The 26,616-nt window shown below is 36.7% G+C and overlaps 3 protein-coding genes and 1 non-coding gene across 6 annotated transcripts; 1 reads left to right on the top strand and 3 right to left on the bottom strand.

Annotated features, from left to right (window-relative positions):
• Positions 1-987: 987 nt before the first annotated feature.
• On the top strand, positions 988-9,812 carry LON2 (lon protease 2). 2 transcript variants are annotated; one of them, XR_016025207.1, is made up of 18 exons: positions 988-1,392; positions 1,913-2,025; positions 2,131-2,239; positions 2,415-2,584; positions 2,917-3,008; positions 3,154-3,333; positions 3,419-3,502; positions 3,803-3,930; positions 4,202-4,403; positions 4,499-4,705; positions 5,405-5,535; positions 5,818-6,031; positions 6,535-6,837; positions 7,198-7,392; positions 7,803-8,048; positions 8,251-8,352; positions 8,792-9,133; positions 9,688-9,812. XR_016025207.1 is itself a non-coding variant. In XM_018117850.2 (17 exons), the coding sequence occupies exons 1-17, from the start codon at positions 1,286-1,288 to the stop codon at positions 8,873-8,875; spliced, it is 2,667 nt and encodes an 888-aa protein (XP_017973339.2). In that variant the 5' UTR covers positions 988-1,285; the 3' UTR covers positions 8,876-9,293. The 2 variants fall into 2 exon arrangements, 1 of the variants encoding a protein (XP_017973339.2); XM_018117850.2 differs by lacking the exon at positions 9,688-9,812 and having other exon boundaries at positions 8,792-9,293.
• Positions 9,813-9,948: 136 nt separating this feature from the next.
• LOC18606117 (ATPase, F1 complex, delta/epsilon subunit) lies at positions 9,949-12,033 on the bottom strand. The gene is made up of 2 exons (XM_007039556.3): positions 11,625-12,033; positions 9,949-10,477 (listed from the first exon to the last, which is right to left on the bottom strand). The coding sequence occupies exons 1-2, from the start codon at positions 11,889-11,891 to the stop codon at positions 10,133-10,135; spliced, it is 612 nt and encodes a 203-aa protein (XP_007039618.3). The 5' UTR covers positions 11,892-12,033; the 3' UTR covers positions 9,949-10,132.
• A 186-nt stretch (positions 12,034-12,219) lies between these two features.
• On the bottom strand, positions 12,220-12,291 carry TRNAM-CAU (transfer RNA methionine (anticodon CAU)). The gene has a single exon. It is a non-coding gene; the product is annotated as a tRNA-Met (tRNA).
• A 541-nt stretch (positions 12,292-12,832) lies between these two features.
• Positions 12,833-26,616, bottom strand: LOC18606116 (MraZ). 2 transcript variants are annotated; one of them, XM_088804738.1, is made up of 24 exons: positions 26,283-26,616; positions 25,369-25,490; positions 24,449-25,189; positions 23,384-23,499; positions 23,068-23,276; positions 22,749-22,868; positions 21,962-22,090; positions 21,722-21,847; positions 20,841-20,896; positions 20,637-20,736; positions 19,959-20,076; positions 19,573-19,782; positions 19,037-19,361; positions 18,411-18,504; positions 17,577-17,685; positions 17,168-17,427; positions 16,924-17,048; positions 16,012-16,246; positions 15,465-15,653; positions 15,091-15,377; positions 14,648-14,855; positions 14,319-14,558; positions 13,787-13,872; positions 12,833-13,219 (listed from the first exon to the last, which is right to left on the bottom strand). In XM_088804738.1, the coding sequence occupies exons 3-24, from the start codon at positions 24,919-24,921 to the stop codon at positions 13,060-13,062; spliced, it is 3,975 nt and encodes a 1,324-aa protein (XP_088660864.1). In that variant the 5' UTR covers positions 24,922-25,189; positions 25,369-25,490; positions 26,283-26,616; the 3' UTR covers positions 12,833-13,059. The 2 variants fall into 2 exon arrangements, with proteins under 2 accessions (XP_088660864.1, XP_007039616.3); XM_007039554.3 differs by having other exon boundaries at positions 24,449-25,490.

The raw sequence follows: 26,616 nt of genomic DNA, 5'->3' as shown, positions 1-26,616 counted from the left end.
TTCTATATTTCTTTTGAGCATTACTCTTTCCAGATTTTTTTAGTTATGTAAGTGGATGAAATGAATCACGATGTGTTAGATTGATTGCAAGAAGCAAATTAAGAACAAGAAACCATCTTAGACTTGATTGGTAGATTTGGTAATTTTGTATATAACACGATAACATGATATGAAAATAATACAAAGTTTAAACGGGTTTGAATTTAAGTTAATCATGTTTCGTGAATATCAATATGGTTAAGATACGAATAAATTATGTCTTAATCATGTCAAATTCATATAACTTGTCTAAGACATGATTAATTAATCGTATTATCTTGTACTTATATAATTTGTGACTCATTTATTTACTTATATTCATGTATCATATAGACACGTTTAGTAACAATTTATTTATCTATATAAGTGTAAATATTTTTATGATAATTAAGATTTATTAATATTAAATTTTATTATATTTGATAAATATTTTGATATTTATATTTTTTTTTATAAATTTGAATAATATAATCATATTTTACTTGTGCATATTTTAATTTTATCGTTTTAATCATTTTAATCGTATCAATTGAATAAATATGTCATAAATCGTATAAATTTTAATCGTGTTAATTTTATCGTATAAAATTTAACTTGACATATTTAATAAATGTGTTAATCGTATTGTGTGTGTTACACGTTTATTAAACATATTTATGTATATATTTAAAATCTTGACATGATAAATTAATTATATCGTATTCGTATTTACTTGTATAACTATTAATATCCTAAATTTACTATATTTACACAATACAAATATAAAAATTGTTAGGTTATTGATTGGTTGTTGTAAAATTAAATAAATGTATAAATTCGAAATTTCCACATACAAAAGGACCATAGAGGCATTGATTTTAATTTCCACATTTATGAAAATTTTTTTTATTTCTATTACTGTTCCTGGGTTTATAACTAACAAAAGTACAATAAGTAATAGAACGAAATTCAGATCAGGTGGAACAAAATTGAGGACAAGGCAAACAGAGAGAAATAGAAAAAGAAGGCGTAGCCGTTTGGTTTAAGGAAGAAAGAAATAACAATAGCCAACCAACCCAAAGGCCCAGGCAGCCTAGGCACCCACACGCTTCTCCGTCTCTGATTCCGTCTCTTGTTTCTATTTATTGCTATTTTTAATTTTCTTCCTCTATTTAAACCTTAACTAAACGAAATCAATACTCTCTTTCTCTCTTTCTCCTTTGGTTTCTCTTTCTTTCTATTTCTCTGAGATTCGAAGGTTTTGAAAATGGCGCAATCGGTGGAGTTGCCTGGTCGTTTAGCAATCCTTCCGTTCAGAAACAAAGTTCTTTTGCCTGGCGCCTTTATTCGAATTCGCTGCACTTCACATAGCAGGTCCTTCCACCCCCCCCCCCCCCCCCCCCCCCCCCTTTTTAGCTGGATGTTTGACTTTCTTAACGAGTCACGAATTTTCTTTCTCTTGTTTGTTTCCCTAGAAAATTAAAGTCCGGCAATTTTTTTGTACGGCTTCAAAATTTGGAATTAGGATCGTTCCTCTCTTTCCAAATGAACATTGCGTTGCTTCCTGACGTACAATATCAGGCTTTATCCTATGGACTTATTTTCATCAGATTTTTCTTGTGGAACATACGCTCCTTTAAAAGTTATAGAGTTTTCTAATTCGAACTCATATTTACCGTTCAATTTTTGGTTCTTGGAAACTCAATCTTTTTCTTAAATTCTACTTGAGTTTTTTCTTTTCCTTTTTTTTTTCCCGGTTACCATTGGATTTTATTTAATATTATGTGTATTTTTGCTGGATAATAAATATGGAGCTAGTAGAATCACGATTGGTTCGTTATTTGTCGGCGTGAAAGTTTGAATATTAGAGGCTAAAGTGTCTTGACTGTTGCAGTGTGAAATTGGTTGAGCAAGAGTTATGGCAGCGAGAAGAGAAAGGTTTAATTGGGATTCTTCCGGTTCGAGATGCTGCTGACATGACCTCGATGGACTCCGTGTTATCTCAAGGTGTTGTTCGTTTACTTGTCTTGCTATCAAGCGGTCCAGTTCTCTTTGTCCGTGCTTAATAGAATGTGTATAGTTTTCTAAGTGAGTTTTTAAATCCTTTTTCAGGTGTAGGAAGTGAATCCGGGGAGCGTAGCTCAAAAGTTAAGGCCAGCACATCAGATGCTCACAAGGTTGATGGGAAAAACCACCCGGAAGTTATTCATTGGCATAACAGGTACTTTTTAATCGACTCATCTACTGTTGTTTTGTGCTTTCAGATATTGTTGGGTCAGGCCCGTTTTGTACTGCTAATGTCAAGATTCAGGACCTTCTCATTTACTCATTCAGTTATTCATATTAGGTAATTCTGTACTCACTGTACTGGATAATATTTGATTTTAATTTTTAAGGGGAGTGGCAGCACGTGCTTTGCATCTTTCAAGAGGAGTGGAGAAACCAAGTGGGAGGGTCACGTACATTGTGGTTCTTGAAGGTTTATGCCGATTCAATGTAGAGGAACTTAGCACACGAGGTCCTTACTGCACTGCAAAGATATCTTCACTTGAGATGACTAAGGCTGGTGAGTTGGTAATCTCATTCTTTCTTGTGTAAGCACAATCATTAAAAATACGAGTGTAAGCATAGTGTCGTTTCTGTTGCATATATATTTTCTTCAACAAGTCTCTCTCTCTCTCTGTAGTTCCAGATTAAAGATTTTGTCCTATAATCTTTGGCTAGAATTTACTCTAGTGCGTCTAGTGCATTATGCCAGACTATATTCTGTTTTTTATTTAGTTGTGAGCATTATTTTCAAAAACATTGGAATGTTGTTTATGGTTCTACCATGCACCGATTTAGGCATTTTGATGTCATCTGTACACTGAGTTTCTTCTACATTTTAATTGTGTTTAGAGATGGAGCAAGTGGAGCAAGATCCGGATTTTGTGATGTTGTCTCGCCAGTTCAAAGCAACTGCCATGGAGCTTATTTCTGTTCTTGAGCAGGTAAATTATGTGACCTATTCTCTTCACTTATCAGCAACTATGATCTAAAGTCAATAGAGATTGTTAATTCTCTTTAATTGAAAACTTAGGTTATGTTTTTATGTTGTCATTCTAGTGATAATTCATGTTCCTGTACTGCTTGTAGAAACAAAAAACTGGTGGAAGGATAAAAGTTCTTTTGGAGACTCTTCCTCTTCACAAATTGGCCGATATATTTGTTGCTAGCTTTGAGATGAGTTTTGAAGAGCAGCTCTCTATGTTGGATTCTGTTGATCCTAAAATAAGGCTTTCAAAAGCTAATGAGTTAGTTGACAGGCATTTGCAGGTCAGTTATTTACTTATGGTTAATATTAAGTCAAGTTAATTCTTCCTGTGGACTTTATCCAGTCATTTAATATTTACTTGTGCAGTCAATACGCGTAGCAGAGAAGATCACTCAAAAGGTTGAAGGGCAATTGTCAAAATCACAGAAGGAGTTTCTTTTGCGACAGCAGGTTAGCTTTCTTAAATTGCAGTCTGCAAATATTGTTGAGGGAGCGTAAAGTAGAGGCGCTTCAGATTTTGGTAGTTATGAGCTAATTAATAATTTATGGGTTGTTATGTTATCCAGCCCTTGTATAGCACAAATAGGGGTGAATATGGTCCAAATGTAAAGATCATTTTAGGTGGTTTCTCATTCTATTGTTTAGAGCTGTTTGGCTGCTGGAAAAACCTTTACTTGATTGTTACATACTGTTATTTTTAAGTTTTAGCTGTGTAATTATTTGTCATTTGCCAATTGAAATATATTCCAGATGAGGGCCATAAAAGAGGAGCTTGGAGACAATGATGATGATGAGGATGATTTGGCTGCCCTGGAAAGAAAGATGCAGAGTGCAGGGCTACCTTCAAATATCTGGAAGCATGCACAGAGGGAGTTAAGGTATTATCATGTGAAATAACAGTAAAATTTGCACAATTTTAATGTCTTTCAATGGAAAAAAAGTAGTTGTTCACAGCATTCTATGTCCTGGGGATATTAATAGAGGCTATAAGCAATTACCTTATTTGTTGGTGATGTTATCATTTCCTCCCCTTTCTTGTTTTCCTCTTGTGTTCCTGCAATCATTATGTGATCAGAACTTGTTTGTGTCCTATATTTTAATTGGTTATGATTTTTAACAACGTTTTTTATTTTATTATTTTCATTTCAGGAGGCTTAAGAAAATGCAACCGCAGCAACCTGGATATAATAGTTCACGTGTTTACTTGGAGCTTCTTGCTGATCTGCCTTGGGAGAAGGCCAGTGAAGAACAGGAATTGGACTTAAAGGCTGCAAAAGATCGTCTTGACAGTGACCATTATGGTTTAGTCAAGGTCAAGCAACGGATTATCGAATATCTGGCAGTTCGCAAGGTTGACCAATTATCTATTTCTTGTTGCCCCTGAAGGCCTTTGAATTTTAGGTTTTTCACTTTGTTGTTAATTTGGTTTGAATTGTTTGCATTCAGCTTAAGCCAGATGCAAGAGGCCCCGTTCTGTGCTTTGTTGGCCCACCAGGTGTCGGGAAAACATCATTAGCATCATCAATTGCTGCTGCTTTGGGCAGAAAATTTGTGCGTATATCCCTGGGTGGTGTCAGGGATGAGGCTGATATCAGAGGGCATAGGAGAACATACATTGGAAGCATGCCAGGGCGTCTTATTGATGGGTTAAAGGTAAGGGCTTTCTTGGATTAGAATGTTATTCTAGACTTGTGTTCTTCTCTATTGCATACTGGTTTTGGATATTCTTTGCCCCAACTGGCTAAGAATATCCATTAGAGGTCCAGATTGTTTTAACAGAACTTCATTTAGCAACCTATTTGTTTTAATTTTTTCTTTGAGAAATGCTCTTGGTCTACTTTCCCATTAAATGATTTCGTAGTCTGTAGGGACATTATGTTTTAGATGCTGTAACTTCGTAAGTTTCTTTAATTTTGATCTGCATACTCATTTTCCTGTCGTAAATGTGCTAGAACTTGATTTATTCAGCTTTTGTCTACTACCATTGCATTGTGTGGATGTGCTCCATAGTTGCTTTCTATGCCTTACTGTTGGTACTGTCATTTTGTGCGTTAATGTACTGACCTGTGGGGATTTATGGTGCTTTTTTCCTCATCAATTAGTTTGACAACTTGACAGAGTCGCTTGGAACCAAGTGAAGATTAAGTTTGTAATTGCAATGTCAAATTTATCATAGACTGAATGATTGTTCACACTTCTATTATCTTTGGAGAATATGTAGAAACTGACGTTTGGAGAACTGAATCCCCCATAAATTAAGATTATCACCGTCTTCATGAGAGCATTTATATTGTGTAAATGGTTTCTAATTTTGGTCTTATTCTAATGATTTTTTTAACTTTTGGCTTCTAGAGGGTAGGTGTTTGCAACCCAGTCATGCTGTTGGATGAGATTGACAAGACAGGGTCTGATGTGCGTGGTGATCCAGCTTCAGCTCTACTAGAGGTTCTTGATCCTGAGCAGAATAAAGCTTTCAATGATCAGTATCCTACTTCGTTCTAGGTCTATATGTATCATGGTGAACCTTGGTTTTGGATAAACCAGCATTAACTTTATTGATCGCTTTTTAATAAATCCTCAAAAAAATTGCATTGTTGTTTTACTAAACGGCTTTTATTTAAGATTTATTCCAGTAGCATTTTGGAGATGTGTATGACATTTTTACAGATTTTACATGTTTCTTTGTTTCTATAACCTTCATCACTCTAAAACAGTTTCATGAATTCAAGTGGATCCCTTGTGGTTCTTTAACTGAGGTTGTATAGCTATTTGAATGTGCCATTTGACCTTTCAAAGGTGATTTTTGTGGCTACTGCAAATAGGGTGCAGCCTATTCCTCCTCCACTCTTGGACAGGATGGAAGTCATTGAGCTGCCTGGATATACAGCTGAAGAAAAGCTCAGAATAGCCATTCAACATTTGATTCCACGAGTTTTGGATCAGCATGGATTGAGTTCTGAATTCCTTCAAATTCCAGAGGTATTACCAGGCGCATGTATCTTTTCTGCATCTTGAGGCTTATGCTTCCATAGTTGATAATATTGGCTGCCTTGTCACTCTAAGTTAGTTAACATCTGTTGTCATGGCTCCCTGAGCATTAAGATGTTTTGAGAAATTTGTCGGTTGGTCTTTTCATCATTATCACCACATTGGTTGAATTATTACAAGAACAACATAAAGTCTCTGCCATCTTGTTTTGAAGGCTAAGGTTACTTTATGATATTTTCTGATTACCTCCATGGAAGATCTCTAAACTGTTTCATTTTCAAACCGATCTCAAACTGAAGCTGCATCTGTTTCTTCAAGCCTTCTGTTTAGAATTTAGATTGAGATGTCATAATAAGATGCAAGATAAGAGAAGCAAATTTGATCAGAACATAAGCATTGAGTTATGCAGTGTCATACATCATATTTTATTTATTTCTTTGCAATCCAACACCGTATATTGGGTAATAATCTTTAATATGTTTCTGTCGTGGTAGGCTATGGTTAAACTTGTCATTCAGAGGTACACCAGGGAAGCTGGTGTCCGCAATCTGGAGAGGAACTTAGCTGCCTTGGCTCGTGCTGCTGCAGTAAGAGTTGCTGAGCAAGAACAGGCTGTCTCAGTTAGCAAAGATGTTCATAAGCTAACTTCTCCACTGCTGGATAACAGGCTTGCTGAGGGAGCTGAGATGGAAATGGAAGTCATTCCAATGGTTGTCAATAATCATGAGATATCAAATGCATACAGAATTGCCTCACCTTTGGTTGTTGATGAGGCTATGCTGGAAAAAATATTGGGGGTAATAATTCCTGTTTTTATCTCTTTTGGTTTTATTAGGATTCACGGCCTAGCATGATGATTCACTTTTAGAAATCTTTATAACTGGTGTTCCTTATTTGGATACATCTTAATGTGGTTGGGCATTGGCCACCCTTTTTTTCTTAAATATTGGGGAGGGGGGACCCATTCTCATGGTATGAAAAACTTTTGAAAGCAATTTTTTTTTTTTTAGTTTTGAGTTTTTCCTTCCTTCTGGTTCAGGCATAAGCTCTTCATGTCTGATATGGTCCAAAAACTAAAGTAGTTTTTTGCTGACAGTAGGTTGACTTTATATTCTTTCTTGACATGCATGAGGATGCTTATTTACCCTTTAATGCAGCCTCCTAGGTTTGATGACCGAGAAGCTGCAGATCGCGTTGCCACTCCTGGAGTATCTGTTGGGCTTGTTTGGACCACTTTTGGAGGAGAGGTTCAGTTTGTGGAGGCTACAGCAATGATTGGAAATGGTGAATTGCATCTTACTGGGCAACTTGGTGATGTTATTAAAGAATCAGCACAAATAGCACTGACATGGGTATACTCTCTTGGATCACATATATTTTCGACATTTATCTGATGTGAAAAATTAATCAACATGAATGCTGCTGGTGATTTAAAAATTGCTACTATACTCGCTTGGATCACACATATTTTCTACAAATTGCACCCAATCTTTCAACTCTACAAATTTGACCACCTGAATTATTTAAAAGTTACAATAGAGCACTTGCTTTCAACTTTGGTTTGATCTGAAAAACAGAGGTCAAATGAATGCTGCTGTATAATTTTACTCTGTCAGTTCTGGCTTCTTTGTCGTTAATCATGCTTTAATTGCTTGTGCGGTTGCCATTGCATCATGCTTGCTAGAGTTGTCAAACCGATATGTAGCAATTGAAAAGTGTATATCCTTTTTAGGTTTGATTTTAAATAGTTTCTATTTTTCAGGTAAGAGCCAGGGCGGCAGATCTGAAGTTTGCAGCTGCTGAGGAAACCAATCTGCTTCGGGGTAGAGATATTCATATACATTTTCCCGCTGGAGCTGTGCCAAAGGATGGGCCTTCAGCTGGTGTGACCCTTGTAACAGCTTTGGTTTCACTATTTAGTAAGAAAAGTGTAAGAGCAGATACAGCTATGACTGGAGAAATGACGCTGAGGGGTCTTGTGTTACCCGTTGGTGGCGTCAAAGATAAGGTGTGTTTACTCTTTATGAGCTAGTCCTATCATTTTTCTTAGTTGCTAGAGAATAATATGTTCATCATTAATAATAGGTATTTTTGTATATTTCAGTACATCTCATCTTCTCATCAGAGAATATTTGGTAACGAACAGATTGACTGGAAATGCTTTTGGTTCTCACCATTTCTTAACATTCTTTTGTAAATTAAATGTGCAGATACTAGCAGCACACCGTTATGGTATCAAGAGAGTTATTCTGCCGGAGAGAAACCTGAAGGACTTAGTTGAAGTACCTGCAGCTGTGCTCTCTAGTCTAGAGGTAAATTTTCTTATTATTTGAAGCAAAAGTATTGCTCAAGGCCTGAAGTCTATTAGTGCAATTGTAATTTGGTAAATGCTATGGTTGGACTGCAATATCTATACATTTCTCCATCTTTAATCAGCATGTCAATATGTAATTTAAATTTGGTTCTGTAAGCACATAACATTTTGCCATTGCTATAGCAGAGTTTTGAAAGGGTTCCTTAGGGATCTTTTGTTAGGGAACTAGAATCGGATGACACTAAATTTAAGTGCTTGCTTCAGTGATAATATTTGTTCCATTGATATTATTCCTTTGTGTATGGACTGTTTTAAAGTGAATTTGATTGGATTTTCATCGCGTAGAGTCTGGGTTTAATATATATTTACTGCATGAGATGTAAAACCGAATTACATAGTGCCCTTTTTCACTCACTTTATGTGTATTGTTTTGCCAGATTCTGCTGGCAAAGCGAATGGAAGATGTCTTGGAGTTTGCATTTGATGGGGGATCCCCTTGGAGACAAAACTCGAAATTATGACAAAGCCCTCGAAGGCACATCTAACACGTCTCTGTGACCAGATTGTTTGGCTCTTCCCTAGATCATGCAGTTCCAGTATTTATTCAGCCGCTGGCTTTAGCAATTGAGGATCCAAGACATGTAAATCAGCTTCTGTCATGGTCCACCAAAGAGAGTTGAACCATTTGCAAAATGGGGCTTAGATAGATCTCTTTGGAAGTTTCCGGTGGAAATCGCCTGCATGTAACCTTTTTCTTCTCAACAAGCTGTATTTCTGAGGCAAGGCGTCTGGTTTCTTCTAATTTATTCTTGTTTTCTCTTTCCCTCCACACACACACACACACACACACACACACACACATATATATATATATTTCTGTATAATTTTATACCAGTGTGTAATTATTTTTCAATGAAGAAAAGCATACTTACCATTCAATTATTGAGATTCTGACAGGAGAAAGAAAGTGTAAATTTCTTGTTTAACATCTTTCTTTCACTGACTTAAAAAGGGTAAGAATATCGTGTAACTATGTTTGGCTGAATGGCATGATGGGTATGCTAATTCAGATTCATTTTTTTCTGGAAAGGGAATGGGGAGGGCGTACCTCCATTCTGGGGTTTAAATTCTAATCCTCAGGATTTACATTACATGCTTCGCCCCATATTTTTTCAAGATCCTCTCTACTCTCTGGTTGTTCTACTCAAGGGTAGTACAAGATTTTATTATTTTATTATTATTATTATTATTATTATTATTATTATCCAATAAGTGAATGACATGTGGCAAATTGTTTCTTTCTTTTCTTCCTCCTCAATTCTCACCGCTTCAGCCCTGTCGTTCGTTACCTACTCATGCTATTTGCAATACATCATCCAATAAACAAGTCGACGAAATCTGCGGCAACCGTAGGATCAATGCCAGAGACCATTCTTCGCGAGTCACCAATATTTCAAATGTAGAATCAAACAACTTGAACGGATTGGAAATATCATGCAAAAATTATAGTGGAGCCAGCCAGCCACTCCATTTCTTTGGTATCATCAAACCAACCCCTCTAATATGCATGGAAGTATCAACAGGTAACAAGGAGTAAATACAAGGTTCTCGTTCCTGAACATTTTATTTCAAACTCTGAAAAATCAACATTGCAGATATCTTGACAGATCTCAGTCGTTTGTTGATCATGAAGACATATCAAAAAGTTGATGATGCACAAAATGGAAAGCAATGTGAGAAAAGCCTGAGGATTTGAGCAGAGTTGATTAAGAAAACAATTAGCCTGTAAGGGCGGAGTTCAGTGCGCTGTGAACATCAACACCTATTTGGGCTTCAGCTTTCTCCAAATCACTTGTAGCTGTGCCCAGCCTCTGGGTGAACTCTGCCAGACCCTTCTGGACCAAGGCAGGGTCAATGCAGTCGAGTGGCACTGCTTCCACAGCAATAATATCAGCAACAGAGTTGGCATGGATAAAAGCAAACCCACTGCTAAGGAAATATTTTGTAACATCATTTCCTTCATGCACTGACAAGATCCCAGGTTTCAGTTCAGCAATTGTAGGTACATGTCCAGGCAAAACACCCATCTGCCCAGTTGTTGCAGGAACTATCACCATGTCAACCTGATAAACACTAGATGCACTACAATTCAGAAACTTAAGAATATAATGTCTCCAAAAGTTGAATTTTTATTCAAACACCCCCCCCCCCTTCCGCCACAATAAGTATAAATAAAATATTTGCATAATAATGCCATAACCTAATTTTTGGTTCGTTACTGTTCAGTAGATTATATAAGGGTGGTTGGTTTATATGGTTCACCCTCATTGCTGCTTCTTGCATCTTCTATGAGCAATTTCATTAAGAGAGAAGGTGAATAAGTGAAAAGGAAGAGAAATGAAAGCAAATGAGAGTAACACCCAACCCTATCCCTAAAGAGTTCAAAAATGCTTTGGCGTATAAGCATTACTCAGTTTATGTGCCTTTCTAAGTGCATTTTAGTAAATTAACCGAATTATTATTCAGACCGAAATGCAAAAGACTCCAATGTTTTATTAGATAAATTCCACACAAATAAAGTGATATAGTAACATTGCTAAAGCCATTACACGATTCAATAGACATTAATAATCCAAGAGCTGTAACTCCAAACAAATGCTGTCTCAGAAAAGATGACACATTTGGAATTTATCAAGCAAAATATCTATGCAATCCTATTACACATGGAAGTTAAGCGGAAGAAACTCTATCTACAATGCTTGATAGATACTTTATTCAGTCTTTCCATCAGATCAACTTCATAGAATCAAATGATCCAAATAAAAATATCTTAAATTAAACACACAAAAATAAAACCCAGGTTCCAGAAGCTATCAATTCTCATAAAACGTATAAAATTCAGCAATTTTAGCTTTTTTATTCATAAATTAATCACTAAATTGATTAAATACTCAATTCACAAAGAGAAAGAAGAAAGCAAAACAAAAATCCTGAATTTCAAGCTAAAATAGCCAATCAGATACTACAATTTAAAAAAAAAATTTCTGTCGACCATTATTAATAGAAGCATAACTCAGAGACACAGTCACTCAAAACAAAAATAAACCAGAAATCAATCAAAACAATCGACAAAATCCAAATCCAAACAAAACCCAGATGCCAAATCCATAGCCATTAATCACACTAAAAAGATCTAAGTAAACCCCGATACAAGAAAAAGAACAAGCCAATCTTTTTTAAAAGAAAAGAAACAAGAAGATCAAAACGAACCTCTTTTGTAGAGAGCTCAGATGCATAAGGCAGCACAAAGTTGACGGTAATTTTAGAAGGGATGGAAGAAGGAGTTGCGGGGCGAGGGGTCATGAAGGAAGACGGAGTCTTGGGAGGGTCCATGTTGGGTATCACTTTCTTCCATGACTCGATGAAGGTAGATTCCTCCGTGGGTGTGGCCGGTAGGTCAGTAGAGAAAGCTCGACTCCTCCTCCATGTGGTGGCCGTGGTGGTTCGAGCCAAGAGGCGTGACGCTTGCCGGAACATGGTCAGACTTCTTTTGCTTTCTCTTGGTGGCGGTGTTCGGGTTTGGGGAAATTGGGGGAAATGTGAGCGTTTATGGGATTTTTACTGGTATTCCTATCTTTGCCTATGTTTCCTTACCTATTTTTCACTCTTTTCTCTTTATTGTACTCTTTCTTTTTCTTTTATATTTCGTTAATACAGAGAAAATGCCCAAAAAAAAAAAAAGAAAATCCAGTTGGAACAGAAGGCCCAGTGCAATTGCACGCGCAAACCAAATCTGAAGATGGGTAGCCCAGCCTAGGCCCACAACTTGAAATCCCAAAAAAAAATTAGGAAGCCTTCTCTGGAATATCAGAGCCAGGTTTCGATCCTGGGACCTGTGGGTTATGGGCCCACCACGCTTCCGCTGCGCCACTCTGATTTGTTGCTACTGAAACGAACAAATTCTATCTGAGTCCTTACTTGCGTTGCACATTGCTATCATAATAAAATTTGAGCAGGAAATAACCATATTAGGAATTCTATAAAGAAATAGGCATTAAAAAGGTTGCATCAAGGTGCCAGATTACTATCAAATTTTCCGTCAAGGAGTGATTTACCAAAAAAAAAAAAAAAGCTCTAATTAGTGTTGGGTTTCACGTTAACAGTAACCCAATTCTTGCTTACATGTAGCTGGAGTTGGGTTCTGGATGTACCGCACAATTGCTTGAAACAAATGGCTAATTCTCATTTTAGTTTTCTGGTAAATCTCTGGTCCCCGATTCGAATTCATTTCTTCAATGAAATTTTATCCTTCTCTTCAATAATCAGCTGGGAATGTTGGAAAATGGAAAGATTGTACGTATCGGAGCATACTTTTTCAGAATTCCTCAATTCCAATGTACTCTCTCTCTCTCTCTCCTTCATCAACTTGGTTTTGCCAAGCCGAGAGAGAGACTTTTTGCGTCTTATATGAGAAAAAATGATTGCAATCAGCTGTGATTTCTAATAAATAAAGAACTAAGATATCTATTCAATAATTGACAAAACCCTTGACTGTTTTTATGCAACTATACCCACAGAGGTGCAAAACTGCATGCCTATACTCGATGCTTTGTACAACTTTCGACAAAATTTACAGAGGAAAGCAGCCTGCCAGAGCCATTGCAGAAGATTAAGGCCTCAGCCGACGTCGCAGTCTCCTTCTAAGTCAAGAAGTAGGCTCATGGGCCCAAAAAGCATCCGGATCTGGACAGAAGAGGGAAAAATCTTGGATTTCTAGATTTGCAATGTGCCAGTCAACAAATCGAGCTTGTATTGACTTGAAGAGTAGAAGGATGGTTGGCAAGAGCCACCATTTGTCATCTTCCCTGTTCACAAATGCAATTCATAAGCCATGAAGACATCTGGGCAGGAAAGAAAAACGTTTTAAAAAACCTATAAATGGGAATCTGGTTCAGATGGCGACGGCCACGTCCTCAGATATGGACCAATATACGGCCACATAAGTGCATGTGAACGGTAATATCTTAAAGAGTTAATCAACCCAACATCTAACAATTGCTCATGTCATGACCCCACTATCTCTCTTTTTTAGGAAGAAAATTTTCCGTCAACTGGTTAAAATGATAATATCCACACAAACGAAGCATGTACGTATTCCTCTGTATCCATTTCTTAAGGAAGAAGCAAGTACTCTGCGAACGTGACAGCCCCAAAAACTAACTTGACAAATTTTCTACTCCAGCCTTGGTAATGGACCTGATAAAGAGTTCCCTAACAGTTGCTGTTCCGCTAACACTGCATGAGCTATATTCAGGTATAATGTTCAACACCATAGATGCAAGCTACTAAAAAATTGCATTTTTTTAATCACCCCAAAATTTAGAGAAGCTTCCAAGAGTTTCCATCAGACCAATAAGCATTAAAATCCTCACCTTCTAGAGTTCCAAGTATTTTCCTTGTCAGGCGGCTGGAAAGAAGAGACTCCATAATGAATAATGCCACAGATGCAAGCCACAGCCTGCAAAAATAAAACTAGGCACATGACACTGGCACATATAGTTACAGGTCTAAATCAATTATTGATGTCTTATTCACATGTAATATGAGATTCAATGCTTTATGAATAACACAAATTGCAAAATTCATCCCTTTGGCTATATTGCTACAGCAAGTCATTTTAAGAAAAGCCTACCGGAGGAGACAAATCTACCTTTATCTAAAATTATTCCTCTAAATTGTGTAGTGCTTCATAGAAAACATATATCTTGATGAAATTTTAGGTGACTACACCACAAGCATGAAGTATTAGGTTGGCATAACACTACATTTCAGTCATTGCATCACTATATTTCACAGAACAAAGAAGCAACAGAAAATCCAAAAGCATTATAGCTGATTCATGCTAATGTCAATAGTGGAGTAACTATCTTGCTCAAAAGGTACCCAGAATTTAAAGCTACTTACGATATTTGACAGAGATGTAGCATTCCACAGGGAATATATACGAGCAAGCGAAGCTCTCCGAGGCTCTTTACTGAACAAGGCATTCAAGCCAGCTGGGAATGGAGAAAGCAGTGATAGAGGAAGAATAAGCAGGACAGCAAGGAACACCCCAAGAGATATCCAATAGAACTGAAGCAAAGTAAGAAGGGTAACAGAGAGATCTGCCAAAAGCATGGAAGTAATCAGGAGCTGAAGTGAGTCCTGAAACACAAAATTTCAGCATTAGATGACGAACAATTCAAAAAATCAGCCATAGGATAGAGGTTATACAAGTAATATCTCTGAATCACCTGACGACCAACAGGTCTAGTGTTGTGCAATAAGAGAGAAAATGGAAAGAGAAAGTCTCTTTTAAATTCCAAAGATCTCAATGTAGCATCATTTATAAGACCTCCATTAATTCCCCCAGTGATCTTTTTACGAGATAATGCATGAGTTGGGTATGGCCAATTTTGCTGCAGCTGTTTAAGGCTTTGGCCTGCAGATGCAGCATCTTTCCTGAATCATTAATACACAAACATCCAATGAGCAAATAATTATTTACAGAGCTCAAAAAGCAACCATTCAAATATTGGAAACTTTGTATTGGGCATTCACTAGAGTGCTCAAAAAGCAGATCCAACTCAAACATCTTCCACTGGCTTTCTACATTTTACCTAAAGGATCAGTGATCATAATTCTATGTTTTATTTTGACAGCTCAAGCAATCTCAGAGACAGCTACTTGAGATTACCTTGGATATCCATCGTTGCTTCTATCTAACATATCAGGTTGGTGCAAATTGTGAAAAGTGTAGTCACCAGCCACTACCAAGATGCCCAGCTGATAGTAGCCAGAAGCTGTTGCTTGAAACCACCCCAGCTCAAGTTTAACCCCATGGAATTCAAGCTGGGGATTTCCATGACTAGCTATCCAATCCATAACAGGAACCAATGCAGAACGGATGGATCCATGTCTCACAGTCCTCAACTGAGCATTCACACCAGCCACCAAACGATTCCAAACAGTTGGTGGTATGTGCTGGGGATAGCATATTTCTTTAGGTCAGATGAATATTTAATCAACTTATCATAAAGCTACTGAAAATTTATAAGACAGCCAAGACACCTGGCCAAGAAGATTAGTCAACAACGTATCGCTATGAAGATTGTAGGGTGACATATAGCTTCCATTCCCACCAAATATTATGCACATGGGGAATCTCTTTTGTATGATAGATACCATGTCCACACGCTTCTCATCGCCACCAAGGAAAAAATCAATGTATGCAACCATCAAATCAGGTGTTGCTCCTACCTGCATAAATTGGTACCCATATAAAGACATGAAAAAGAAGACAAACTTGAAAAAATATTCAATTTAACTGTGTGCAAGCCAAGGAATGCATGGATAGGTTTGACTTCCACTTGCTGAATTTGCATAAAGGATCATGTCACTTGGTAAACATCTTATGGTTCTTAAACCCTGATGATAAATAGAACCCACTATCTTCTTGAAATTCAAAAGCATCATCGACACAGTAATGAAACATGAAATCAAAATAATTTCAGAAATATATCTCAAGTTAACATTTAAGAAAATGGTTTTGAGCAAATAAAGCTTAGCACTCAGGTAAAAAGATGGCTCCAAAAGAATGAAATATGAGAAGTATAACCTTCATCCCCTTGTATAGAGCTCGGGATCTGCAAGAGCGGAGACATGAATGGTCATATTCTGATTTGACATATTCCTGAAGCCGATGTACTTTTTTCCTCCGCCGCCACTGTTTCCAGGACCAGGCACAAGGATATGCAAGCACTGACAGTATACTGTGCACCGACCCTTCCCACCAATCATATGCAGCAACAGAGTTGATCTCATCAATGAATCTGTTAAAAGCATCTTCATACCTACAGCTCAATAAGGTTATTTATTATTATGAATACTATTTCAGAACAACAAAAATGGAAAAGGTGGATGCTAACATGCAAAGAAAAATGGGGGGCTTTAATGAATAAAATTCTACTAGGCAAGAAAATTATCTACAGTACAAGATATTCATTGCATCTCTCTAATTGGCAAGCTTGAATATGAAGTGTGTCTTGCATCAAGAGCCAACAAAACACGGTGATGCTAACCAGATGACTGCTATTCTCTTAAGGACTGTGTCTTGTAAAGGCTGAAGGGTGCTTTGTGTTCTACTTCAATGTACATTAAATAATTCATTCTGAATAAAATTTACCCCTCCCACAACACCCACCAACCCCTACCCTCCAAAAGTAAATAAATAAATAGACAGCTATTCTCACATGGCAAGCAGGGAATTAAAATGTTGGTTTACTGGGCTAGGGACAAAACTTTTGGGCATCACAAAGATCCTTTTTTTTTTTTTTTTTGGGTTGTGGGGGGGGGGGGGGGGGGGGGGGGGGGGGGGAAAGGGGGGGTGGATAAAATTGAGTTTGGTAATGATCACTGCAACCCAAAAATGTTCCTACCTGTATGTAATTTACCTAGAGAATCATAATACTACATTAACATAAAAAAGAGCCATCATTTGATCTCTTTGTAACTAAAATTATTTTCTTACACGATCTCAATGATTGCATCAGAAGGAGAGTAAGGAAGGTGCCATGGTTCTCTAAAAGTATTGGGACCCATGAAGTACATTCTGTAGACATGACTCTGAGTTTCTTCAGCTCTGGTTCCCCTTACCTAGGTTGAAAAAAAATATATAGTTCACAAAGCAATGTCATAAAATGATGAAACTGGATCCAGTCATAGCTGCATACAGCATAAGACGAGAAGATGCAATATGGCTTTCAATAATATACCTCTGACAGGGAAAGAAGGTATGGAGTATGATGACTACTCTGATGTTCAATATTAGCACCATATGAGCTTGATTCAACCAATTTGATTCTTAAAGTGCTTAACAATACAGCTAGAAGCACCAGAACACCAGACAGTAGAAGAGCAAAAGGCCAAGGGCCTCCAAATGTATACATCAACTCCTCAAGAGGGGTATAGCAATTTGGCATTCTATACTTGTCAGATATGCATTTATAGGGGCAAAATGGCTGACACACTCCTCCTGGAGAAAATACACACCCAAAAGTGAGAACGAAACTGTCTGGAAGATCATATGTATGAGAAACAATTGAGTGAAAAAAAACGTGGTATGGAAGACTGAATAAGAGAGACTCCAAAGTGTAAATTGTAAATCACACTGGTAACAAGTACCTCGTACATATATGAAATTTGCACGATTTGGAAGAAGTTCAAGAGGGCAAGGAGTGCAAAGATCTTCATCAGAGCCATCAACATCTTTATAAGTGCCGATGGGGCATTCCTATGAATATAATTTCAAAGAAATCCAAATTAGTTGAAATTTCACAAGTTGTCATTGTCAATAAGCTAAGATGATGTATAACAGACAAATAAAATTCTAAAATCTAAAAGAGAAAGACAATAGTTTAGCATCTATGTTGATGTAAAGTTAATGAGTGCAAATAGTCAAACGGTTCATACCAACATGCAAATGCACAAAATAAGATATCTGTACATGCATAAACATAGTGAAATAGCAAACCAAGCCAAGTCCCTAACTGATTAATTGTAAATAATTTCTCTTTATAATCTAGTAGTACACTGAGTAGCACCAGACAAACCAGATTATGGTATGATCAGTAATTGTTGGTCTTGGAGCGAACTCTAGTAACTCAGATTAGGTTTTTGTCCTCATAGAACAAAGAAAAATGATGGCATTAGGACTGAAAAAACCATGTAGCAGTATCAATATCCTTCCCTAGAAACCACCAAACAAATACTATCATGCAATATTTTCAGAGGACATTTCGAGTTGGGATGGAGGGTGCTACACCAAAGTAGCACTAAGATTTTAATGAACTTTTAGAAGGATTCAGCAAATATGTGCAAATTGCAAAAATTATTTCTAAGTAATCATGTAACATGACCCCAACAATGTGATGCATAAGGCTTTTGCCACAGCACATAACGTCTCGAAACACAAGTTTAAAAAAAAATATGTAACTTTAAAAATAAATGAAACCTTACCCTGCAGAATGTACCATAGAGGCCTTTTGGACATTTTTTTCCAGTAACAGTGCCCTCATCTCCAAAGAGTCCACCATTATCCCCAGCACCTCCACTGTCAACCATCATGATTGAAGTAGTAAGCTGCTATTCAACAAATTTTCTTTTGGAAAAGATTCTGTATTTAAATTGTAATAGTTTCTTAAGACAACAGACAATATAAAACTACACATTATCTCTCTGTGCAACAGTGGAGACATTAAATGATATAAATCTTTCCAAGACTTACTGGAAATGAACTCCATTTAGTATTTTCTGATTTGGCTGTTAGTTCACTCCTAATAATCTGATGCTAAAGAATTAATAGCACAGTGCAAATAGCCTTATGAAAAAGAACTCCATCTAATGTTTGCTGTTTTAGCAGCTGGTTAACTCCTTAATCTGATACTAAATAACAAATAGCATAGTGAAAATAGCCAAAATCAGGAGTACCATATAATTTTCTAACTCAAAACAGGAGTATCATAAAATTTTTGTGACAAAATCAGTCCATAAGAAAAATAAATGATCAACACATTTGTTAGTTACAGGTCAATTCACTTAAGAATTATTTGGAAATTGACATTTGTTGCAGCAAAGAGCCATACCTACTATTGATGAAACCATCGATAGTAGCAACTGGGACATATTCATCCCCAATGCCTATGTTAGACCAGTGAAGATGCACTCTTCCACCTCCACCGCCACCACCACCAAGAGGACCACCATCTCCCCCAACAGTTGATAAAGATGAATTTTCCGCAAGCATAAGCTCTTGAAGGAATAAAAGAACTGTCCCACCAGAACCTCCACCAAGTCCCCCTATTAATGATCGATTACCATTGATTGTTGCTTTACCAAAGCTTTGACCATCAGCCCTCAAAGATCCATAAATGCTAAGCCTTAACAGAGGCCATTGGGTTGAGCCCATTACTAGAGAAGATGCCACCACAAGTAAGTCAAAATAATCAATGCAAAATATCAGAGAATTTAAACAAATCGTGAAAACTACTCTGAATATTGTGGACAATATACGCTGCCACATTAATTCTTGAAAGATTAGTAGCTCCCATCACATGTTAAATACTTAAGAATACAACCTAATCAGATAGAACATTTTGCTTTTCATGAACTGAAAACTCACCAATCATTCCTCCTCCAAATACATCTCCAAATGACTTGTTGGGGCCCTCCGTTCCACTTCCTAATTCACAAGGAAGATCAGCATTACCATATTCATGACCACCATTGCTAACTCTCCCATTGAAATATCCAGCACCCCCTCGTCCGCCATGCCCAGCACCACTACCAGCTCCATTAAAATAGTTTCCTTTCCCTATACCTTTGCTGCATCCTAAAAAAGGGGTCTCTATAAATTAGATTTGTTAACAATAGTGAGATTCCTACTTCACAGAGATTAACTGATGACTTAGCACATTCGACTTGTAGAGCAGAAAGATAGACAATGGGGAAAATGCAATAGACAACAATGCATCAGATATCACCACTGCTGTTTATACTCTCTGTTACCTAATTCGGATGCAGTAATCAGACCATCAGCATCAATGGTGACTGTCCTTGCCCTATGAATGTGAATTATACTTCCCTTAACAATTCCATTAACAAGAAGGTCCTCAACGCGACAAATCTGTTAATAGGTCAAATATAAGCAGTTAGTAATTGAACTATGCCACACTCATAGTAGCATCTTAATGCTGTGAAGCAAACCAGGAAGAAAATTACTTAAAGCAATATGGCGCATGTTCTTCCTTCCCTAAGTCCAAGGTATGAAAGCAATTCCACTTAAGAATGAAAATTTTCCTATTTTGATAAACTGAAGTAAATTTTCAAGATGGCACTTCATGTCATTTCCCAGACATTGTCATTGTTGCAAAACTAGTTCAACTTTGTAACTAGAAGAATGGGATTGATTAATTGGACCTGTAATGCTTTACCCAAATGTTATAGAAGGAATGACCAACTGTGTTATGCATGCTGATCTTAAATTCAATTCTTCTTGAACCCTATAAGATTGTCACTTTCCCAAATCCTTTCCCTACGTTAAATCCTTTGTACTTAAATATGCTTGACCAGATGGAAGTTGGCGTTCCCAGTACAGTTATTTTTTTAAGCATGAATTCTCAACAAGGAAAAAGAGTGAACACACATAATTCAAATTCACCAAATAATGCAAATTCACATATGCACCTGTAGAGAAAAGGATAGTGTATAATTAACATGGCAATCATCTGGAGGAGTTATCAAATCTATTGGACATGTTTGGCTCTCACAAAGGGAATTCGTAACCCTACAAAAACGAAGGAGAATTTAAAGATACAAGTAACTTCTGACATTTAACTTTAATGCTTAATTTTATGAAAAAGCTATTAAAAATTTGAAAGTCATACTCACACACTTCTGCTATCATCATCATCCAATGGAGCTTGAAGTAAAGAACCTGTCCCAACCTGTGACATGCAAGGACTTGTAAATAAAACAGGGTATCAAATGAGGAAACAAGAGAAATTTAACTCAACAGAAATTAAAGGATGTCAGAAATATCAGAAGAATAATAGAAAACTCCGAGAGAAGAAAGAAATGAAGAAAGGGGAAAAAGAAAGAAACAGTTTCATAAAACTACGAACTTAGAAACTTTCTTCAATCAGATTCTGAAGGAGTCAAAGCATGGTCCCAGCAAAAACTTTAGTGTCTTCAAGTGCCAATAATATCGGTCAATACATTTTTGCAGGAACATTGACCACAGACAGATTCTCACAAACCATTACCTCAATTCCACTATACAAGTTTTTTTTTTTTTTTTTGAAGAAAATATTCCACTATACAAGTTAAGTAAGAGCAGTGTGTGGCATGCCTAAAAAAGCACATAGGTCGGTGCTGAGGGGGCTGAAAAAGATGTTTTATAGATAATTACAATAGAATGTAATCCTATCAGGTTTTCACATGTATCAAGACAGGCTTCCCTCAAAGAATCTCAGTTACTGTATAGAAGCTTAGACATTTGACATAACTTTTGTATCGCCCATGCGTACATAATACCAATATCATATATTTCTCTAGAGTCATCCACACAGAACTTGCAGAGATGTACAAATATATAGACACAGAGATAAGCGTACATGAGGATACACTTATATACAGATTCCAGTGCTGTTAAACTATCACATACCTTTAATAAGTAAAAATATGCACACAAATTGGAGCATTCTTAACTATCACATACCTTTAATAGTATAAACAGCATAAAATAGTGATTCATGTGAGTAATGGCTTACAGTTATGTTATAAAATAGAGACAAAGAAAGCCGCTGGCCTTTAATTGCATCACCATGACCAGTTAACATCAGCAGTCCTTGACCATATACACCCAAGTTCGTGTTTGAACTAATGACAGAGTTCTCCTGCAAAGACAAGGCATCAACATAAATATCTAAAACTTATAAAAACCAAGATGAAGATTGAGCATTAAAGACAAGAAATAACAATGAAATTCAAGATAAGTTCGAGCATCATACCCTTAGAACAACCAGATTCCTTGCTTCAAGGACAGATGCAGTCACAACAGTATTTCCACCACCATCAATTTGAATTTTGGAGTTCCACATGAGTAATATTTTGACAGAAACCCTAAACGCACCAAATACCTTCATTTTGGAAAGGAAATTATTCAGACTAACAATGACCCATGCCTTCATAGAGTTTAAACAAGATTGGCACTTCAGAAGAAATTCCCAAAAACAAAAAAGGAACATAAATCTTTCAAACTTTCACTAGGAGGGCTACACAACTGTGGCCACCTCTCAGAACATTCTGAACTAAAAATTGTGGGTAATTGTTGAATTAGTTCATCTACACATCATCACAAACTATGAACCATTAACAAAGCGAAATCTGTAAACTGCATATGTCAATTGCATTACAAGGTAAATAATAAGACAAAATTTATCATCTGAATATTTGAACTAGTGATTATCCCAAAACACAGTTTTGGAAGGGAATGGCTTCAAAGAACCAAGTAAAATCTATTATTAGTCCTCTCTCTCATCCCCATCCCCACACTTACTTAATCTGTTGGTAAGGTGAAAACCAAAATCTTGGTCAGGAATTCATACTAAAACTATAATTACCTCATCTTCCAAATGTACTTGGCACGCTTAAAAAGAATTCATACCCCAACTACCTAGCACCAGATACAGCCACTACATTGTGCAGTACAGCTCTATCTAAATAAAAAATAATGTCTAACATTTAACATTTAAAAGTTTGCCTTAGAAACATAAAATATCAACAAATAAAACATACCTTTATGATGGAATCACTCATTAGAAGTTCTTCTGCAACAAGCTCAAATTCTGACACTGGGTATGCAGACAACCCAAAGACAATTGCTCCCCCACGATATAGACTAATTTGGCCTCTCACCTTCACAGTTAAAAAGAACACTAAGAAATCAACAAGCCATTGGAATATGACCACTCCCCCTATTCTAGAAGAACAGAATGCTCCAAAGGTATTTAGATAAAAGTAATTGTGCTGACAAGCTATGAATTATAAGAGAAGAAAATTTTGATAAATCTATGAATAAGAGTAGCACACTAGAAGGAGATAGAGATGAAGCAACCTGAACTCTGGTCCACAGAAGAGGAACCAAAACTTTTGCATTATTCTCCACAAAAACATTTGACCATAGTGGACTAGTAGGGAAATCAAGCAAAGGAGTTTCAGTTTCTGTAGTGACATTATCATTGCCAACTCTGAGACTCAGTAAATCAGCATTGAAATATGTACCAGCTGCTCCAGAATTTCCAGGACAACCAAAACTAAAACCACCTGCCAAAAATCGAAACATGTAATGTAGCCTAATCTAACCACAGTAATTTGTCATTTCACAGCTATGTACTAAATTTCTAGTCTTTACGGGTGTGATCAGTACAAACCATGTACAGAAACCTTAACATCTTCTTGTATGCTGTAACAATCCAGAGATATTCTTCCACCACCGCCACCACCCCATCCCATCCCACCAGCTGCACTTATAGTTCCATATCCCTTCCTATGTAATCAGAACAGGAAACAAACATTAAGTCAAAAGTTTTAAATCTAATTCATCATTTTTAAATCTGTAGGATGTTCAACAGTAATGCCCCTAAGTGGTCAACAGGCTCTGTACACCATTGTTTTGTCATTCATGAGAAGTTTTTTTTAGTACCAAAAAGGATTGTAGTACATTCAGTCATGGTAAAAGAAAAATCTCTTATCAGAATGTATCTTTTTTTCTTCACACCAAGAAGAAAAAAATAAAAAAAGACGTAAATTACACTATTTGATTGGCTTTAAAGCTTTAATATAGGATCTTTCTAACTGCCCCACAACAGATGACTGATGACATAACTAATCAAGCAATAAATTTCACTCTAAAAAATTATGGGCTCCCATCCATTTGTATTTATGACACAAAAGCCTATGGTTGATGCTACCACAGAACACAGTGAAAAACTGGCCAAAACAGAAATTGGAAAAGAGGTTCAGGGCTCAACGTTAACTATTATCAAAGAAAAATGTTACAAAATGCATCCATGATTTAGTCTATTGAGGTATCTCCATCAAGTTCACCACTATAAAGATAATTCATTGTCTATATCGCTGATTCAAACAGCCCTTTTCGATATATCCATTAACATCCTAATAAAATACTGCAACAGAAACATAGAATTAGCAACCACATTAAATGCAATAATTTTTTAGCTGATCATTATTGCAACCATATACTTTAAGATACACAACAATTAATATGATAGAACTTTTCTATATGATGTTTGTAACATCAGCAGGAAGGGTGAGCATTAGTGTGTGCGTTGATAATGTAAGAAATGATGGGCACCGTTAATAGATTTTTGTAAAAGTGCTCATTCAGTAGGCGTTAGCATCAAATGCCAACAGACAACCCACACTGCAGAAAAATAGAAATATGAAATCGGTTAGTTCAGGCAGCATGTACTTACAGCTTCACAGCTCTTATGTAGATACTTCCACCAGAACCCCCTCCCCCTCTTAGTCCTCCATACCCACCTTCTGCAGTTACAGATCCATTCAGGTATAGCATGTCCTTTAGTATGAGCTTAACTCGTCCTCCACCCTTCCCTCCAAACCGATGTTCAATGGAAGTACTACCACCCTGACTCCCATAACTCCATGGCTCAGACAAAGTTGACCAAGCATAAACATCACCACCCCAAAAACTTGTCTTATTATTTTTCAGACATGAAGCACCCCTGCCACCATGTCCTCCACCAGCTCCATCAATGCCAACAGGTGTACCACTAGTTTGAGGAGGTGGTGAACCAGCCAAGGATGTTGTGTTGATAGCAGAATTGGGACCAACAGTCAAATTGGAAGCGTAAATTACTACTGAACCAGCAACAATGGCAACATGTTGACCCACATTTACATTGCCAGACATATTAAAGGTAACCATACAGCCTTCTGTAGGGCACTTGATTGAAACATGGGGAAGTATCTCCAAGTTTCCCGTACCATAAATGTAAAGATCAGAACTCAAATACAAGTTTGAGTTTAGCAAGCAGGTAGTATTGAATGATCCAACACCTCCCAGGTCCTCACAAGATAGAGAACCATTCTTGGGTAACAAAGTTGATTTCTCAACATAGAGAGAGGTGCCACTTACAGATACATCACTCAAAAGTAATCTAGGTTTCTGGACAAGATTCTCCGACTGCTTCAAACTGAGACAAAGGACAGATGCGTAAAGATGCCCAAACAGAATGCACCAGCAGAGGTACCCGTGTATTAGCAATGGATGCATTACCATCCACTGCAACTGACCATTAGATAAAGTTGCATGCAAGTAATACTGCACACAAATCTTTGCTTCCCACTCTACCATATAGGTTTAGCATCCTACCTTATCTTTAGAAGATCAGGTACTTGAAACCATCTTCAGAGGTTGTTCCATGCAAAATGTTCAGAAATATGCTCTTTTTTAAACAATGTAACTCGTATGACCAACAATGTGTCAAGGTTATCCTGCCAGAAAGACCATACATTTAGACGTAATTCATTAAAGACATAAATGAATAATACAGAGACAACAATCAGCTAATATAACTCACTAGACTGGACCATTCAATTGGAATAAGATTATCTGAACAAGATCAATGATAATTTAGAACAAAGAGAGTAAAATGCCCCTCCAAATCCAACTAAGCAAACACTTCCTTCGCTCAACAGAAAATTATTTGTTAGAATAAATAATGATTGCATTCAATATGTAAAGCAGTGTATAATTGTCTACCGTCCTTCACTTTTTCTGTTGTAGGTAAATTAGAAAGGTCAATTCTTACAAGTTCAACCAACTTACTAGGTTAAACAGTAACAATGAAATCTTATTGAACATTCTCTTCGAAGAGTTTCCAAGAATAAGCAACAAATCTTATCAGCATCACTATTTTTCTCCAATTAAAATTACTAACTTAAGTCATTTTAATGCCATTTCATCAAAATCAACCAACAAAAATCTACAAATACACGCAAAATTAATTAACAATGCAATCATATCATGCAATGCAGATCACAAGGTCATTTTTATTATCATAAGATAAAATATTGCCAAAAAAAACATATTAATCCCTTTTTCCTTGTTTATTTTTAAGAGTTAAAATACTACACGATCCGTCGTTTCGGTGGCCAATTTGACACTTCAGACATCAAGAACTCAAAGAATCAAACTAGAAGTTATAGAAAGCAGGTTCCATTACATAATTAAATTTCGAACTCAAAAAAGCACAAAAAACCAGCAGAGCGAGAGTGGGAGAGTACCGTTTGGCAAGAGAGAAAGTGAGAAGGAAAATGAAAGAAATTTCCCAGTCAATCTTGAGTGAAGCTTCCCTTTTAGTCACACTTTCTCTTTTCCTCTCTCTAACAAAACTTTTCTGTTTCTTTCACCCCATCTGAGTCAGAAATTGTCTTTGCTTTTCTTTTCTTTATTTAATTTTTACCCTGCTTTTTTTTCGCCTTTTTTATTAAAAGAATAAAAAATTAAATCATGCTACTAGTATCTATTTCACTGTTTGGGGAGAGAGCGGAAGGGAGAAAGAGTGAAGTGGGGAGGAGGAAGAGGAAAGTATCGTGCAAGTCCAAGCGACGTTTTGGC

This window comes from Theobroma cacao, chromosome 3 (genome assembly GCF_053813885.1).
Source record: "Theobroma cacao isolate CCN51 chromosome 3, ASM5381388v1, whole genome shotgun sequence".
NCBI lineage: Eukaryota > Viridiplantae > Streptophyta > Magnoliopsida > Malvales > Malvaceae > Theobroma > Theobroma cacao.
This window is presented reverse-complemented; position numbering and strand designations above follow the sequence as displayed.